At 37.4% G+C, this 20000-nt stretch overlaps 3 protein-coding genes across 6 annotated transcripts in view; 2 read left to right on the forward strand and 1 right to left on the reverse strand.

The window, feature by feature from the left end:
• lats1 (large tumor suppressor kinase 1) overlaps nt 1-20000 on the reverse strand; it is a 777671-nt gene that overhangs the window by 154587 nt on the left and 603084 nt on the right. The gene's annotated exons all lie outside the window — the stretch shown is intronic.
• On the forward strand, nt 1348-18884 carry nrl (neural retina leucine zipper). 4 transcript variants are annotated; one of them, XR_015517650.1, is made up of 6 exons: nt 1348-1393; nt 7308-8020; nt 10066-10338; nt 13078-13293; nt 15043-15940; nt 16482-18871. XR_015517650.1 is itself a non-coding variant. In NM_001040331.2 (5 exon segments), coding segments are annotated over 4 exon segments (1239 nt in total). In that variant the 5' UTR covers nt 1348-1393; nt 7308-7420; the 3' UTR covers nt 15193-18884.
• Nucleotides 8846-20000, forward strand: part of nt5e (5'-nucleotidase, ecto (CD73)) — a 190374-nt gene continuing 179219 nt past the window's right edge. The window contains exon 1 of the mRNA XM_087296486.1: nt 8846-8942. The gene's annotated coding sequence lies outside the window, so the exon portion shown is untranslated. The remainder of the gene's footprint in view (nt 8943-20000) is intronic.

Below are 20000 nucleotides of genomic sequence, written 5' to 3' on the forward strand. Positions count from 1 at the left end.
TGTCACTTTAAGTTGTATAGAAGTGTCTTGAAGAATATCTAGTCTAATATTATTTACTGTCATCATGACAAAGAGAAAATAATTCAGTTATTAGAAATGAGTTATTAATAATATTATGATTAGAAATGTGCTGAAGAAATCTGCATCTGCATCTGCTCTCGTTAAACAGAAATTGGGGGAAAAAAGAAACAAGGGGCGAATAATACTGACTTCAACTGTATGTGTATTAGTCTCATTTTTTTATTTATTTATTTATTTATTTATTTATTTATTTATTTATTTATCTACTGATTTATTTATTTATGTATTTAATTATTTTATTTATTTATTCATTTGCTTATTTATTTATTTACTGATTTATTTATTTATTTATTTATTTTATTTATTTATTTATTTGCTTATTTATTTACTGATTTATTTATTTAATTATTTTATTTATTATTTTTAATTTAGTTAGTTAGTTAGTTAGTTAGTTAGTTAGTTAGTTAGTTAGTTAGTTAGTTAGTGTATCTATTTATTATTGGATGTCAATTTTTAGACCTTATTTTTTTATCAATAACTGTTTAATAACACTTTGATTTGATGAATTACTTACCTTCCTGATTAATAATCACATCTCAGATACATTTAAGTGCAATTTTAAAAAAAGAAACATGATTTTAAACCAGTTGAATATAATCTACAACACATTTTCTATTAGTTTTTACTGTAATTTAAGCCAAACACGAACACAGTCCTTTCACAATCTCATCAACAGCCAGAAATAAAACCTCCAAGGAATCAAATAGAGATCTCAGTCTCAGAGAGAGAGATTTTTTTCCCTAAATTTTGAGCACAACTTTAATATTATCATACCTTAGCATAACATTAGCAGACACTTTTGTCTAAAGCGACTTACAATTGAGACATAAACGCAGATTTTTTTTTTTCATTATTTGTATAACAATATTATATATTCACATAAAACCAACATAGGCTCATTCTGAAAGCGTAGCCCTGTGTACAGTTCTGGAGAGCACAAATTATGTGACATATGTACTTGAGTTAAATTGTTAAATAGTCAGCGCCGTCATGATTTGTCAACACGTGAGAATAACAGTCTGTAATAACAAATAAAAGCCATGTTCGTTAAAAACTTGCAGCACATCTCGACAAACTTCACCCTCTGTCTATAGAGAGAGAGAGAGAGAGAGATGGGATGGACGGGGATTATTTAGGAGCGGGGGGTCAAAGGGGGAGGACTGGGCCACTGTTACTGACAATCGGCTCCACACACACACACACACACAGGCACACACACACACACTGACACACACTCATATACTCACTCATGGCAGGAGTCAATCTGTCAGTCAATATCTCAGGATGTGTCTGAGGCGTCCACATGAACACGGTAAGAAACAGACTTTAAGCAAACCTTTTCCTTTCATCTTCTTCTGTTGTCTCTGTTTTTTTCTCTCTCTGATGTCATTTCGCCTTTTTTTTAAAATGATTTACTCGCCTTTCAATGTTCTGGCACTCTTCTGCTCCGGTCTCATCAACTCCTTTTCACTCGTTTAATAATGTCTTGTTTTGTTACCGTACATTTATCTGCCGTTCGCTCATTCCTGTTGTTAATGGCTGCCATTTGACTGTTAATGCTAATACTTTAAATAAACTCAGACGTACCGTCGTTCAGCTATTAATTACCATTTAAAACTCGTACATGTGTAGATGTGATGCAGTAGCTAGCTGTCTGATTAACTGATCATTTACCTCAGTGTACTTTTATGTTTTATTTAATGTTTGAAAGTGATTACAGTACATTTTAGCCTATATATAATAAGTGTGAATCCGTGTTTATTTTAATGAACTGTTCTGAAGGTTGCTTTATAACAGATATATTGACATGCAATGTGCAGACATGTTCAGTACAAAATGATTTTTACTAGTATTGTCTGTAAAGTCAGTGTAACCGTTGATAAAATTAGCTGGGAAACATTTGTGAAACCTATTGCATCCATTTGAACCCTATTTCATTATAATTGAATAATCTGTAGATTTATTTAATATTAGTTTTATGTAGTACTGTAGATTATATATATATGTAATATTGTAATGATAATATATATATACCCTTTATATATACATACATATATATATATATATATATATATATATATATATATATATATATATATATATATATATATATATATATATATATATATATATGTGTGTGTGTGTGTGTGTGTGTGTGTGTGTGTGTGTGTGTGTGTGTGTGTGTGTGTGTGTGTAATATTGTAATAGATAATACGTATATATTAATATGAAATATTGTGATAGATAATAATAAATAAATATATATATATATATATATATATATATATATATATATATATATATATATATATATATATGTATATACACACACACACACACACACACATATATATATATATATATATATATGTGTGTGTGTGTGTGTGTGTGTGTGTGTATGTGTGTGTGTTTGTGTGTGTAATAGATAATACTTATACATTAATATGTAATATTGTAATAGATAATAATAATTTAATTAATTAATAAAAAAAATAATAAATAAATATATATATATATATATATATATATATATATATATATATATATATATATATATGTAATATTGTCTTAGATAATATATATATATATACCCTTTAATATGTAATATTATAATAGATATTGTACACTACTGGTCAAATGTTTGGGGTCAGTATGATTGTTAAATGTTTTAAAATCAGCTTTTCCTGCTCACCAAGGCTGCATTTATTTCATCAAAACACAGTACAAATTGTGAAATGTTATTGCACTAAAAAATAAAAGTAGTTTAGTAGTTCAACTGAAGTTCGACTTCGAAAGTAGTTTATAATTTAATGAAATAATTTGTTACAATGATTTTAAAGGTGAATTATCAGCTTCATTACTCCAGTCTTCAGTCACATGATCTTTCAGAAATTACTTAATAATAATAATTAATATTATTGATGGTAATAGTAATAAAAGCAATAATTACCATAATTACTTCATAATGAGTAATTACTTCATTTGAAACTGCACACAATAAGAAAGCAGTTATTTTAAATTGTAATAAATATGAAACAATTTTTCACATTTATTAAATGCCGCCTTGATGAACAAAATAATTTACTTAAATAAAAAACTGACCCCAAACTTTTGACCGGTGGTGCATATATACACTTTAATAAATCATATATAATTTTGGTCAGCAATAATAAAAACAATTATTTTGCTAACATTAATGTATAATATACACGGTAAAAAATAAAAAGTTGAGTTAACTTAACATTTTAAAGCGATTGGGTGCAAAGAAATTTGAGTTTGTTAATCTTCAGAGGTTGAAGTTTTGCAAAATTATTTTTTCAAGTTGACAGAAACGGCTTGTTTAAGTCAAGTATACTTTATTGAATAATTTGGCACAACATCAAGCACTGAAGATTAATAAACTCAAACTTTCTTTGCAGCCAATCGCTTTAAACTTTTAAGTTACCTCCACTTTTTTTTTTTTTTTTTACAGTGGTAAACGCTCAAGTAAAGAAATCTAGATTCAAAGTCTCCTGCACTGAATTTTTTACTTTCATTGAACAAACATTTTTTTCCCTGAGATGTTTTGCGGCTGGAAGGGCATCCACTGCGTAAAAACTTGCTGGATAAGTTGGCGGTTCATTCCGCTGTGGCGACCCCAGATAAATGAAGAAACATTTTTATGAGTAAATTCAAGTCTGAGCTCAAAAATATGTCCACCTGACTTAACAATTAACAACACTTAATTTGTTAGCTGGATTTTTTGACGGTGTACTTGTATATTATAATTTTTCAATATAATTGTGATCTTGTTTGTTGTGCATGTAGATTATATACACTTTTGCTTGGTTTACTACTGAAAAGAAACACATTTTTGCAAATATTAAAGAAGAATATTTAAAAAAATACATGTCAACTTTAACATTTCTCAATGTTTTTTTATTTTTTACTATTCTTTTTTAATAGATGTGTATAGTCAGTGTCTGAAAATCTGTCATAAAACCTACAATCTAAAATAAGTTCTGTCGTCTCAGTCCAGATTTAAAGCTTGGCGGTATATTTTTAAGCGTACTTCTTAATATGTTTAATTTATGAATATTTTGCCTCAAACAACTTAGTGTTTCTATCAGATAAAGCAACATTCCTCCTGTTTGAGATGTGAGTTATCACACATATGTTAAGGAGCAACCGTTCACTGGAATAACTAGATTGATGGATTAAGATTATGGGATTGGATTGAGGCCTTTCCTCTATTAATCTCAAACGGTTAGCAACACGCGCTTCAATTCATAATTAGTCAACACTTGAGTACAGCAGCTTATATTAACAAATAAAAGCCATGTTTAAGTTTAAATCTTAGTTAAAAGATGTTATAATCTTCATATGTACAGAAATAAAGCCTAATTTAGCATTAGCGATGTGAATCAGTAGCTCAGCCTATACAGCTGAGGTCAGAATTATTAGCAAATAGTTTTCTTTCTTTTTTTTAAATATTTCCCAAATGATGTTGAACAGATTCAGGAAATGTTCACAGTGTGTCTGATAATATTTGTTCTTCTGGAGAAAGTCTGATTTGTTTTATTTGGGCTAAAATAAAAGCAGTTTTTAATTTTTTAAAGCCATTTTAAGCTCAATATTATTCGCCCCTTCAGCAATATTAGTGTTGGATTGTCTCCAGAACAAACCACTGTTATACAATGACTTGCCTAATTACCCTAACTTTACCCTAATTACCCTAGTGAAGCCTTTACATGTCACTTTAAGCTGTATAGAAGTGTCTTGAAGAATATCTAGTCTAATATTATGTGCTGTCATCATGACAAAGAGAAAATAAATCAGTTATTAGAGATGAGTTATTCACACTATTATGATTAGACATGTGTTGGAGAAATCTGCTCTCTGTCAAACAGAAATTGGGAAAAAAATAAACAGGAGGGCGAATAATTCAATAATGGCGTCTCTCTGCCATCTGAACACTGTAACAGGTATAAACGAGGCTATCATGCATATTAATGAAGCTGCACCTCGCTCACAATAGAGCGCAATGATTGGTTTAAACTGATTGGTCTTTCTCATGAATTAAAGGCCACATGGTTTACCCCCTTTTCATGATTTAATATTAATATTCTAGTTGTTCTGAGTGTGCTAGGTTCAGTTCAGAACAGCGATTATCAGAGATTCAGATTTTTAATTATAATGTGTTAAAGAGTGTGATGTTGGGGGTGTGTTCACAGCTCGCTGTTTTAGTGGTGTGTTGCTTCACATGAAAATAAGAGAAAGCCAAGAGCTCCCCCGCTCTGTGTTTGACTACAGACAGGCAGAGAGAGAGAAGCAGCATGAGTGAGAGGACCAGCATTCAGCCGTACATGTACGCCTCGGACACAGACCAAGCAATATGTAAATGTCTGCGGATTTCTGCGGAATTAATTTGGGAGTATCAAAACTAAAACCTTAATATAACAAATAAAAAATAATATATTTTTAAACTTTTATTTAATGTTTTAAACGCAAATCCAATTAGATTTACTTTATTTGGTAAATAAAGCAAGTTTGTCATATAATATCTCTAGTAAAAGACAGAAAATATTACTGTACAAACTGCACTGTACATAAATCAGATGAACATATTAGTCAATAATATTACTGAACATATTAGTCAATAATATTACTGAAATTAATTTAAAAAAAAACTGAATGAATACAGATTAACACACATTTACTCATGTAGAATTAATGATGGGCTAGAAATCTCTGTAATTCTGCGCGTGCAGATTCCGGGTGAACCTACTAATAACCACACACACTGAATTAACTTTGACTGAGGCACCAAATGCGCCGCTCAGACACGGCACGCACATTCACATGTTATTTAAAATTAAACTATTCAGATGGAGCTCTGTGGCGCGGCAGAAATATGAAGTTGTCCCGAATCATGGCTGTCCTCGTTGGCTGGAAGCGACGTTGTGTATACCCTGACAGAAAGCTCGCACTTTCCAGCTGCCCCAAGTTAACATCTTCTGTGTCCACAAGAAATGCAAACGGCTGAAGTTTAAGGTAGACGCAATGAAAAGTACACATGTTTGCAAACCTGCCAAAAAGGTGCAAATAATAATTCCGATGAGAGCAATCTTGTGGTGAATGCTGATCTTGTGTTGAGCCCAATGAGCCTTACATCTAAGAATAGAGCACGGGTGTTCCTTTAGTGACATCGATTTGACTCCCACGCTGAAAATGGCGGACGTGAAACAACAAACCGAGGATGTGGTGATGCGCCTGTCAATCAATATTGGTGGGCGGGGAGACCGCTCTCCTACATCAAGTTGCGGTCGGTCTAAAACCAGCTCCAATTGGTCCACCGTTTTTATGTTGTTAAACTGATAAAAAAAAGCACTGGGTGTGTTTATATATGACGCTTTATACACTATACCTACACACACGTCTGTCCAAACAGCTTGAAAAGTAGATTTCTCACCACAGGTGCCCTTTGATGCTGAAAGCTCAAAGACTTCATTTTGTACTCGCCGCTACAGACATCCACTCCCCACACTGGAATACACACAAGGGTCTAATCTCCGTGACGCAGCTTCTTAAATTAGTTTCAAACTTGAAGAACGAATTTGCTGGAAATAACGCAAAAACAACCAATTTTCACCTTTTAGTGGGATAGATGTGTCCTAACAGTGTTTATAGCAGAGTGGGACACATACAGTTGAAGTCAGAATTATTAGCCCCCCTGAATTATTCGCCACCTGTTTATTTTTTTTTCCGCAAGTTCTGATTAACGGAGAGCAGATTTCTTCAGCACATTTCTAATCATAATAGTGTTAATAACTCATCTCTAATAACTGATTTATTTTCTCTTTGTCATGATGACAGCACATAATATTAGACTAGATATTCTTCAAGACACTAGTATTCAGCTTAAAGTGACATATAAAGGCTTTACTAGGGTAATCAGGGTAACTAGGCAGGTTAGGGTAATTAGGCAAGCTATTGTATAATGATGGTTTGTTCTGTAGATAGTCGGGGGGAAAAATAGCTCAAAGGGGCTAATAATATTGACCTTAAAATGGTGTTTAAAAAATTAAAAACTGCTTTTATTCTGGCCGAAATAAAACAAATAAGACTTTCTCCAGGAGAAAAAATATTATCAGACACACTGTGAACATTTCCTGAATCTTAACTAATAATAAGCAGTTTGCAATCAGATCCTCACTGTTGTCTTTTCTTATCTTTCTCTTTGGCAGTTTGACATGATAAAACAGGAAGCGTTCAACTCAAAGAAGCAATCATTTGAACACTTCATTGTTTGTATTTCTGTGTGTCGTGCGCCTTGAAAACTGAACAACAGCTTCCAGCGATGTCTTCCACTCTGCCGCTGTCGTCTCTCCCTCCGAGCCCACTAGCCATGGAGTATCTCAACGACTTTGACTTGCTGAAGTTTGAGGTAAAGCCTGACACCCCTCCGCCCCCCGCCACCTGCCTCTACCCCAAAACAGGGGTTCACACCGAGATGACCGGTTCTCCATTCGCTCCTCGTCCTCCCGCTGACTCCAGCCTGAGCTCCAGTCCTTACACATCTCTGCCCCCATCGCCCACGCTGAGTGACGGACCTCCCCCTGCCTCCGCCTCCTCCTCATCCTCCTCGCTCTCCTTCCCGCTCTCCATCTCCACCGGGTACATCTCAGGACAGAGCTCTGGCTCTCAGGGGACGCTGGACGGGAGCCCCAGTGCAGCAGGAGGTCCTGCACCATGCCCCAACGCCACCTCTCTGGAGGATCTGCTGTGGCTGGCGGCGCTCCAGCAGCAGTTCGGAGGGGAGGCTGGAGGTGCTGCGTCTCTACTGGGAGCTCTAGGAGGAGTGCCGGAGCGAGGGGACCGGGACCAGAGAGGCTTTCTGGGATGCGAGGACGCGGTGGAGGCCCTGCTGAACTCTGCTGCAGCTGCGGTCACTTCACAGGTATGATCTGACACGTGTGGACCATGGCTTACACGTGAATGCAAAGTTTTACAGCTTCCAGTTCCACTTCTAATGATCCATTCAGATTGAGTCAGCAGTAAACGAGTCATTGATCTGTTCAGGGTGAGACTCTAGTATGTGATTTATTGATTCAAATGATCCATTCAGGCGACACGGTGGCGCAGTAGGTAGTGTTGTCGCCTCACAGCAAGAAGGTTGCTGGTTCAAGCCTTGGCTGGGTCGGTTGGCATTTCTATGTGGAGCCGACTGACTCAGCAAACCAAAGAGTTAAAACAAGTCACGTGTGAGTAAACTCTCCTCACATTGGTCAGAGTCCCTTTCAGCTGTCAGGGGGGGTTTGGTGGGGTTTGACAGGGTGTGCGCGACGTGTGTGAAGAGCGAGGAGGGATGCGGTGGGGAAGGGTGAGAAAGGTGCGCGACGTATTTGAGGACCGGGAGGGAGACGCGCAATCACCGGGAGATTATTACTCGTTTGCGGGCATCCGGGAGTCTCTATGCATATGCAGGAGACTCTCTGAGCTTCCGGGAGACTTGGGGTGTCTGGAATGACCTCCCACCCTGCTCATAATTCTCTCTTCATAAAAGCGGATGCCTATTTCATATCCATAAACCTCTATGATATAACCGGGCTCGGATCGTATCGCTTTCTCACTACAATCGATCTGCTCCAGAGTTCGTTTCAATCGATCTGAGACCTCCTCATTCAGGTGATCTCAGAGCGATTGCTTTGGCGCCTATCCGAGGCAAACTGGGCAAGCGAGACAGGTTCCCAAACAAAAGTCTAGGTGTGAAAGCACCCTAAGCCTCCAGTAAATGATTCACTGATTCTAGCGATCCATTCAGTTAGAATGAGTCTCCAGTAAATGATTCATTGATTCAAATGATCTGTTCAGAGTAAGTCGCAACTGACCCAGCTGAAGCTTGAACCGGCTACCTTCTTGCTGTGAGGTGACAGCACTACCTACTGTGCCACTGCGTTGCCTTGCGACAAACCATTTAAGTTCAAAAACTAATCCTAATGAGTACTGTGAACTTACTCCATTTGAGTAAACAAAGCAATTTCAGCACAGAAAACCCCAATAAATAAACTCAAACCAACTGAGTACTGTACAACTCAATAAGTTGAGGCAGGAGTGTTCAAACACGGTCCTGGAGGGCCGATGTCCTGCAGAGTTTAGCTCCAACTTGCTTTGACACACCTGCCAGGAGGTTACTAGTATATGTACAGTGAAAAAAGTGTTGCATGCAGAACTGTTGCAAACAAGCTATTTGTGTTGAATTTAAACAAACAAATTAAATTTATTAATGTTCAACTTAATTTGTATGTTTAAATTCAGCACAAATAAATTGTTTACAACTACTTAAAGTAAAAAAATTGAGTAAATCCAAAGTATATATAATAAGTAAATATTTTTTTCAGTGTAGTAAGATCTTGATTAGCTGGTTCAGATGTGTTAGATTAGGGCTGGAGCTAAACTCTCCAGGACACCAGCCCTTTAGGAGTTAAGGCAACTCAAACGGTTTGAGGAAACCGATTTTTACAAACCAACTATTCTACATGAGTCCTGTGAATTTACTCCATTTAAGTTGAAGTATTGAGGTGTTTAATTAACTCAATACCTTCAACACTGAGTTCAAAACTCTTTTGAAATGAGTAGAATTAACTTTCAGTCCATTTTCAGTTCACTACACTCATTTCATTTGATAAAGTTGACTGTTGGGTTTTACAGTGTGGGACCACAGAAGGAGTTAAGTTTACTTATTAGTTTTTACGTTTCATTTAAGTTGATTGAACATGAAACTAAAAAGTTGTCCCAAAAAAAAATCAGCTTGTTTTAAGTAAGTCATTTGAACAAACAGCAAACGTCTTTTCTTTTTGAGTGTATGCTCGGGGTGTGAATTCCAAAGGTGCTTGATTTAAAATAAACAGTTGTTTAAAAAGTTCGCTTGAATTTCATGAGAGTGGGAACCCTGCTTTAGTTGTACTCATTTTCTTATGTTGATGATATCTGTTTCTCTGTCAGTTCCCGGTGTTGTCCCAGAGCTCCAGCAGCAGTCACATGGGCGACTCCAGCAGCGACAGCAGTGCGGATGTTGTCCTGAACAAGCCGTCAGACATGTGCCACCGGCCTATTCTGGTGGTTTCTTCCAACCCTTCATCTCTGGCCAACGTCAACCCGTCGGCCGGTCCCTATGCACAGCCACTCAGTCCACAGAGCCGCCTCCACCACCCACACCATCCAATGCAGGGGCATCATCATCACCACCATCACCACCACCTCCTGCAGGTCGCTCAGGTACTAAAACCTCCTTAAATCAGGGTGCCAATTACATGTTGACCATATGGGGAGGGCGCCAACATTTTCAGTAATTATTCATTCATTAATTTTTGGCTTACTCCCATTATTAATCAGGTGTCGACACAACGGATGCCCTTCCAGCTGCAACCCATCACTGGGAAACACCCATACACACTCGTTCACACACATGCACTATGGTCTATTTAGTCTACCAATAGAGTTTTGTTAGTGTCACAGCTCTGCTAGTGAGAGTGGTTGAGCTCAAGCGCATCAAATGAACAGCAAATGGGAAAGGGGGTGGGGCTTGGCAGACACTAGAGAGCATTTGATTGGTCAGAAGATTTGATGAGAAACTGATGGATATCCTATACTAAAAAACTTTATTTTAATGTCACGGGACCTTTAGGCATGTTTCGGAGCATGGCTGATGTTGTGGTAAAGAGTGTTGAAAGCTGGTGGATGCCTGTCTCTAAATGTGGAGCAGCGCTATCAGATTATGGTAATATCTACTATTATTGTGATGTAATCCCGATCACTGTCACTTACACTCTGTCAGATTATGCTGTGTGGAAATGTGCTGCCAAAACCACACATATGGACAAAGATACGCTCCATCTCCCTCATGCATATGTTGGATCTTCATTTTTATTAAGACTCCCATGAAACAAAACATTACTTAAGATGTCTAAAATTTGAAGAATATATATATATATATATATATATATATATATATATATATATATATATATATATATATATATAAATGGCGTTGTGGTGGCAAGAAGTTCGCTGGTTTGAGCCAGTTGGTGTTTCTGTGTGGAGTTTGCATGTTCTCCCTGCATTCGCGTGGGTTTTCTCCGGGTGCTCCGGTTTCCCCCACAGTCCAAACACATGCAGTACAGGTGAATTGGGTAGGCTAAATTGTCCGTAGTGTATGAGTGTGTATGGATGTTTCTCAATGATGGGTTGCAGCTGGAAGGGCATCCACTGGGTAAAGCATATGCTGGATAAGTTGGTGGTTCATTTAGCTGTGGCGCTGCCAGATTAATAAAGGAACTAAGCCGAAAAAAAAAAATAATTGAGTGAATATATATAATATATACAATATAAATGTGTGTGTGTATGTGTGTGTGTGTGTATTTTCATTGTGGGATTAAAAACAGAACAAATACATCAGGTTTTTACCATCCTTGTGGGGACACAAGATAGGGACAGCATGTTCTGGGAGTATGGGCAAACACTGCATTCATACAGTCGGCCCGGTTATAAACAAACACAAACGCTCATACATTTATTTCCCGTACAGAAATCTGATATATGGCAATATGTGAACATATAAATGATATTATAGCTAATATATATGATCGTACAGTTGAAGTCAGAATTATTCGCCCCATGTTTATTTTTCTCCCCAATTTCTGTTTAGCGGAGAGCAGATTTCTCCAACACATTTCTAATCATAATAGTGTTAATAATTCATCTCTAATCACTGATTTATTTACTCTTCATCATGATGACAGCACATAATATTAGACTAGATATTCTTCAAGACACTAGTATTCAGCTTAAAGTGACATTTAAAGGCTTAAGTAGGTTGTAACTAGGCAGGTTGGGGTAATTAGGCAAGTCATTGTATAACAGTGGTTTGTTCTGTAGAAAATAGCTTAAAGGGGCTAATAATATTGACCTTAAAATTGTGTTAAAAAAATTAAAAACTGCTTTTATTCTGGCCGAAATAAAAAAATAAGACTTTCTCCAGAAGAAAAAATATTATCAGACATACTGTAAAAATTTCCTAAATCTGCTCAACATTATTTGGGAAATATTTAAAAAAGAAAACAAAATTCAAAGGGGGCGAATAATTCTGACTTCAACTGTATATGACCATGTTTGCAATTCCAATGGTTAAAAACTAAATGTAAACAGTTTTGCTATATTTTGAAACATTGCATGATGTTTTTATATAAGTGAAATCCAAACACAAAGTTGTTTGTATTATATATAATTAGCATATATTGCAATATATCCTATTTTGATATAAAAATTAAATGAAATCACGGTAAAGTCCTGCTACAGTAAAACACATTTACAGGTTACTGTAAAGCGGCAGATGCTGGCAACAGTGCACCACAAAAATACAATAAAATGTCTAGCAGTGTCATTACTCTACATTTATCTAGCTGTATATGTGTTTACAGTATTGTATATCTTTGCTGTAAAATATACCATAATATTCACATGACTCTTACAGTACCATCCAGCTCATATTACAGTTAAATACCGTGTCATTTACAAAAATCATTATCAGTGTATGATATTAGGAATGCAAATAAAGAAAGGCTGTATATTTTACAGTAAAGATATACATTAAACACACATACAGCAAGCTAAATAGCGCTGTTGCTGCAGTATTTATGCTGTGACTGATTTACAGTAAGTTACTGTAGATTCTACTTATTCTACTTATCTCGAACAGTGAGAATGTCAATATATGTCACTTTATTAAACTATAAACTTTAATTTTCAACACCAAAACAGGACAGAGCAGAGATCAACATCCCATAATGCGATCCACAACACTAAAAGCAGAAGCTGCTAATGAACAGCTGTGTATTACAGTGTAGAGTGTGAGTGTATGTCAGCCGGGATGCACCTGAGCGTTTGATGAAGCTGGTCAGGGTCACATTCTGTGGCAAATCTCCGGGACTTATGTGGTATTGTGTGCGTCTCTTTCAGTGCGGTGTGGAAGAGCGTTTCTCCGACGAGCAGCTGGTGAGTCTGTCTGTGCGCGAGCTGAACAGACATTTGCGTGGGGTCAGCAAAGACGAGGTGGTCCGCCTGAAGCAGAAACGACGGACGCTGAAGAACCGCGGATACGCGCAGTCCTGCCGCTACAAACGTCTCCAGCACCGGCACGCGCTCGAGTCCGAGAAACACATCCTGACACAGCAGGTACACACCACAGACCCTGACACCATCACAACAAACGCAGATCAGCACATATTGCTGACCACATAGATCATGTGTTTGTGTGTGTTTTATTCATTTTAAATATTGATATTTGATTTTGGCCCCTTTATCCACTTTATTTCGCTTCTGGTGCTCATGCATGTGTGTGAGGTATACTTTTTATAGGCTTAAATGTCACATATATACTCACCGGCCACTTTATTAGGTACACCTGTCCCACTGCTTGTTAACACAAGTTTCTAATCAGCCAATCACATGGCAGCAACTCACTGCATTTAGGCTTGTAGACATGGTCAAGACGATCTGCTGCAGTTCAAAGCGAGCATCAGAATGGGGAAAAAAGAGGATTTAGGTGACTCTGAACGTGGCATGGTTGTTGCTGCCAGGCTGCTCTGAGTATTTCAGAAACTGCTGATCTACTGGGATTTTCACGCACAACCATCTCTAGGGTTTACAGAGAATGCTCCGACAAAGAGGAAATATCCAGTGAGCGGCAGTTCTGTGGACGCAAATGCCTTGTTGATGGTCAGAGGAGAATGGCCAGACTGGTTCCAGCTGATAGAAAGGCAACAGTAACTCAAATAAGCACTCGTTACAACCGAGCTCTGCAGAAGAGCATCTCTGAACACACAACACGTCCTAAAGGGACGCAACATGTCCTAAAACTCAATCATCTCAGACTGGTGAACATGACGATGAGTTCACTGTACTCAAATGGCCTCCACAGTCACCAGAGCTCAATCCAATAGAGCAGATTTGGGATGTGGTGGAACGGGAGATTGGCATCATGGATGTGCAGCCGACAAATCTGCAGCAACTGTGTGATGCTATCATGACAATATGGAGCAAAATCTCTGAGGAATATTTCCAGCAGCTTGTTGAATCTCTGCCATTAAGGATCAAGGCTGATCTGAAGGCAAAAGTGGGTACTAGTAAGGTGTACCTAATAAAGTTTGAGAACCCTTAATCATGGTGATACCTGGGGATTTTACATTTTGTGAAACCAGTGCTTGCTTCCAATCCAATTTAGGGTTGGACGTTAATAAAAAATAAATAAAATCTGTAATTTAATAAATAATAAACACTTCACTTTAACTACTATACTTCTATCCCTTGTAGCAACAACCACTTTAGTGTGAAAAGCTAATTGCTAAATTAATTTATCTAGCCGACTCATGTGACACAATTGTTTTCTTTGTGAATCCCTGCTAAAAAAATCCAGCTTAAACCAGCCTAGACTGGTTGGCTGGTTTTAGCTGGTCGACCAGGCTGGTTTTAGAGGGGTTTTGGCCACTTCCAGGCTGGTTTCCAGCCATTTCTAGCCTGGTCTTAGCTGGTCAGGCTGGAAAATGACCAGCTAAACCCAGCTAAAACCAGCTTGACCAGCCTGGTTTAAGCTGGACATAGCTGGTTTTGGCTGGGCTCCAAGCCTGCTAGGCTGGTCAAGCTAGTTTTAGCTGGTCATCTCCCAGCCTAACCAGCTAAGACCAGGCTGGAAATGGCTGGAAACCAGCCTGGAAGTGGCCAAAACCCCTCTAAAACCAGCCTGGTTGACCAGCTAAAACCAGCCAACCAGCCTAGGCTGGTTTAAGCTGGATTTTTCAGCAGGTAACCCAGTCTCAGAACGGTGATTGGAGCGTTTTTGGTTTGTTTCCTCATTACAAAAGTGTTAATCACTATGAGTTGACCGTGATGTCGGTATTTACATTTCCTCGGTTTGTCTTCCTCCAGCTGGAGCAGCTGCAGTGTGAGCTGTCGCGCGTGTTGCGAGAGCGAGACACGTACAAAGCCCGATACGAGAAGCTGATCAGCTCCAGCGAGACGCAGCCTTCGCATCCCAACACCTCGCCTTCTCCCACTCCTCCAGACTACTTTTTGTGACACACTTGAACGGACACTGAATGAAGACGACGGGTGGAAGGCGTTCAAACGAGCTGTGTGTGCAGCTCATCTTAAAAAAAAATAAGCTATTTAACCAAAGCGGGTTGATTGTGAGGTGGACCTGAGCCCTGGATTGTGGCATAATAGTGCTGCTGCTGATGGGATTGCATTTCTGCCCATTGCGAGCTTGCATAGCGCCGAAGGGATTTCATTAGCATTCATAGGTAGGAGCACACTTTGATGGAATGTGCAGAATCAGAGAAAAGACAGCATTTATATAACCAAATGTAACGACATTATTTGAGTATCATACACTGAGAGCTGTAATGCAAAGGTGGATTGTTTCCCATAATGAATTAGATTATTAATTAATTAAAGGCACTGATTTTCATTCTGAAAATGAACTGCAGCTTATCGCTAGTGTAGCTAATAGCTAGTGCATATTTAATTATTCATTATGTTCATGCTGCTTAAGATAAAAAAGGTGATTAAAACATAAAATGCTTCTACAATTAGCTTATTTAAAGTCTGTGTGAAATTTCAGTATGTTGATGTAGGGTGGCACGGTGGCTCAGTGCAAGAAGTTCACCAGTTCAAGTCTTGGCTGGGTCCCCCACAGTCCAAACACATGCACTATAGGGGAATTCATTCGTTCATTCATTCAATTTCTTTTCGGCTAGTCCCTTTATTAATCAGGGGTCACCACAGCGGAATGAACCGCCAACTTATCTAGCATACATTTTGCGCAGTGGATGCCCTTCCAGCTGCAGTCCATCACTTGGAAACATTCATACACACTCATTCCCACACACACATTCATACACTATGGCTAATTTAGTTTACCCAATTCCCCTATAGCGAATGTGTTTGGACTGTGGGGGAAACGTCAACGTCAACACGGGGAGAACATGCAAACTCCACACAGAAATGCCAACTGACCCAGCCGAGGCTCAAACCAGTGACCTTCTTGCTAGAGTGCTACCTATTCACCATTGTGCAGGACTATAGAGGAATTGATGAGCTAAATTGGCTGTAGTGTGTGTGTGTGAATGAGTGTGTATGGGTGTTTCCCAGTACTGGGTTGCGGCTGGTAGGGCATCCGCTGTGTAAAACTGATTCTGGAATAGTTGGCGGTTCATTCCGCTGTAGTGAAGCCAAATCTGAAGAAAAATGAATGAATGAATGTTGATGTACTGTTAGCTGAAACAGAATATTGAGTAAGGGGCGTGGCTTTCGTTTTGTGCATCATTCCATCATAGCAAACTAACAATAAGAGGGGCGGGGTTAAGAATATTGCCGTCAAACTGACATCATCAGAGAAGCACCGCCCATTCAAGTGAATCCACTGAAAAATAAACGTTTGTTCTAAAAAATGTTTAGAATTTGATTGAAGATTACCAAAACAAACGTTTATTTTTCAATGGATTCACTTGCAAACTTTATTTTTTAACCTTGGGAATAACAATGTAAACTAGCAAAAAATAAATGGTAAAATTTGATTTCACATGGACTTTAAGTATGCTGGATATTTATTCATTTTACAGAGTTAACCTTTTGTGATTTTTGGACCTTGATATGGTTATTTATAATATATTTAAAGATTTTATTAACAAATAAACTTACAATTACCTTTTAACTTACACTTAATTAATTTTTTTAACCAATATCTTCTAATATGGTTAAACTGTGATCCTGACATCCCTCTAAGCAAATTTGATTTTGAAAAAAATAAAAGGTTTTATAGGTTTTAGCAATTTAAAAAAAGATTCTAAAGCAATTCTAAAGCTGTGACATTTTTATTTTTGATGCTGTTATTATTGATGTTGTGCAGTTTGAGTGTCTGAAGGTACAGAATTGTACGTGTGCACATGCCTATGAATACCAATGAGATCGTCGGTGGTAGCACAAAAGGCTTGCTTTCTCATTGTGTTGAGCTATTTGTCATGAAGAGTTTAGTTTGCTTCATTCGCTCATTTGTTTGGCATTCACCAAAAGGACTGTTGGAATACATATCTACGAAGAAGCGAAAGAGTAATCGACCATTACGAGTATAAGCCATCTGTGTGAGATTTGCACTGACCTCCCGCAACATGCTGTCAAACGCAAACACTGGGTTCCTGCAAGCCAAGTGGAAATCATTGCATTTCTTTGAGTGACCGTGTCTTTTGGAAGTTACATTTTTATGATCAGGTTTTATTCATCAGATTCAGTTCGCAATAGGGCTGCACGATATATCACAAAAGTATCGTTATCGTGATAATCACGTAAAGGATGAACAATATATATCACAAAAGTATCGTTATCGTGATAATCATGTTAGGGATGCACGATATATCGCAAAAGTATCGTTATTGCAATAATCATGTTGAGGATGAACGATTTATTTAAAAAGTATCGTTATCATGATAATAGTGTTAGGGCTGCACGATATATCGCAAAAGTATCGTTATCGTGATGATCACGTAAAGCATGAACGATATATATTACAAAAATATCATTATCATGATAATAGTGTTTGGGCTGCACGATTTATAGCAAAATATCGTTATCGTGATAATCACGTTAGGGATGCACGATATATCGCAAAAGTATCGTTATCACAATAACAGTGTTTGGGCCGCATGATATAGCACAAAAGTATTGTTATCGCGATGATCACATTAGGGATGCACAATTTATTACAAAAAATATCGTTATCACGATATTAGTGTTAGGGCTGCGCGATATATAGCAAAAGTATCATTATCGCAATAATAGCGTTAAGGATGCATGATATATCCCACAAGTGTCATTATTGCGATAATCACGTTAAGGCTGCACCATGTATCGCAAAAGTATCGTTATCATGATAATAGCATTAGGGCTGCATGATATATGCCACAAATTTATCGTGAAAAAAGTTATCGTGACAATCACATTAAGGCTGCAGAGTATATCGCAAAAGTATCATTTATAGCAATAATCACTTTAATATCGCACAAGTACTGTTATCGCGATAATATTGTTACGACTGCACAATATATTGCACAAGTATTGTTATCATGATAACAGTATATGCATTATACTAATCGCAGACGTGTGATAAATTAGTGGTTGTTTAAATTTGACCAGATGAGGTCCCAGATTAGCCCCGCCTCCTCAGTAGTAGCTGTTCTGCTATTGGCTGGAGAACAAAGCTGAACCCAGAGCTGAAAAGAAACGAATGATGGCAAAATGATAACAGTCAGTTTGACTATCTGCACAGGTTTTCACTCATTCATAGTAAATGTTTGCACCTTGAAATGTTTTTACTCTGAATCAGAATAAATTATATATGGTGAGACATATCCTTACCCCGATACTCAACAACAGAAGTGTGTGTTTTTCCAGTATCGTGCAGCCCTAGTTAGCGATACACAGAGCTGGTCACTGTGTGTGTGAGCAGATGACTATTTACCGTAGACGCAGACTTCTAGGAGGTTTACTTGGCTCGCCATAGGTCTATACATTGAATTATCTGGCTATTTATCCATATTTATTCACAGTATTTATTCACTGTTTGTATTGTGGTCATTGTTTTCCTTTGATAGCGTGTATTAATATCATTAATATTTTGTAGCAGGGTAAACTATGATAAAGATTATATTGATTATGCTCCGTTTGTAGTGATTTCTTATGAAATAAACAGACTTTTACCATTCACGATTGTGAAGTGACTGTACGTCTGATGTCATGTGTGTCCTACTTTGTTTTCCCTGAGGTCCTCTTATAATGTTAGTAGAATCGTTTTCACCAAAAGAAGAAAAAAGCAGAAGAAAACACTAGTTAAATGACACCAGTTCACCACCTTTAAGATTTTAATGCAAGTGTCCATGGCTAATGGATTTGCATATTCATGTGTCAGAATTGTGCTCATATATGCATGCATAATATATACAGGGTTCCCACAAATCAAAATATTAGCGAAAAATAGCCTAACAACAACAGTAAGCATTATAAAAGTCAGGGAGTTGTGTATATTTTTTGTCCAAGTCAGGAAATATGAGGCATTTTAATATTAAAGTTATATTTTATAATTTTCATTAGTAATTTATCCTAGTGCTGTTTATTATAGAAGCTGCCTTTTTTTTTTTTTTGCAATATTTCAAATTATATGACATATCATATTAATATATGTGGAATCCAAACAGGAACTATGTAATTTGCATTTAGGTTTATTGGACCCACATATAAGATTTCTATGTGAGTTCAATAAGTTTTAAAGGGGCCCAAGTGTCTTTTCTGAATTATTTTTCTCCGCCCCTAAAGTGTGGTTCATCTCATAAGGAATAACTTGACAGATCTCCAGAGAGAAAGACTCAAACTGTGCACTGCGCTGTTGTCTTCAGTGTTGCAGTACTGTGTGAGCTCCAAACCTCTTAAACAGGTGCTCTTAACCTGCTTAAAGAGACCGTGATCAGATTAACCGTGGCCATAACATGTGATATATACACAGAGCTGAAGTCAGAGTTATTAGCCCGCCTGTATATTTTATTCTTCAATTTCTGTTTAACAGAGAGCAGATTTCTCCAACACATTTCTAATCATATTAGTTTAATTAATTCATCTCTAATCACTGATTTACTTTATCTTTGTCATGATCACAGCACATAATATTTGACTTGATATAAGCTTCCAGATGGATGTGACGTTTACATGAATCTCTTTCCTCTCAATTAGCTAAACTTACACAAGAAAACATGAGAAAACAGCGGTTCAGAAAGCATCGGTATCCCCGGCATCATGCGCTCATTAAAATCACTCTTGATTATAAATTATATATCATAATA

Source organism: Danio rerio, chromosome 20 (assembly GCF_052040795.2).
Source record: "Danio rerio strain M-AB ecotype USA chromosome 20, GRCz13ab, whole genome shotgun sequence".
NCBI classification, from domain to species: domain Eukaryota; kingdom Metazoa; phylum Chordata; class Actinopteri; order Cypriniformes; family Danionidae; genus Danio; species Danio rerio.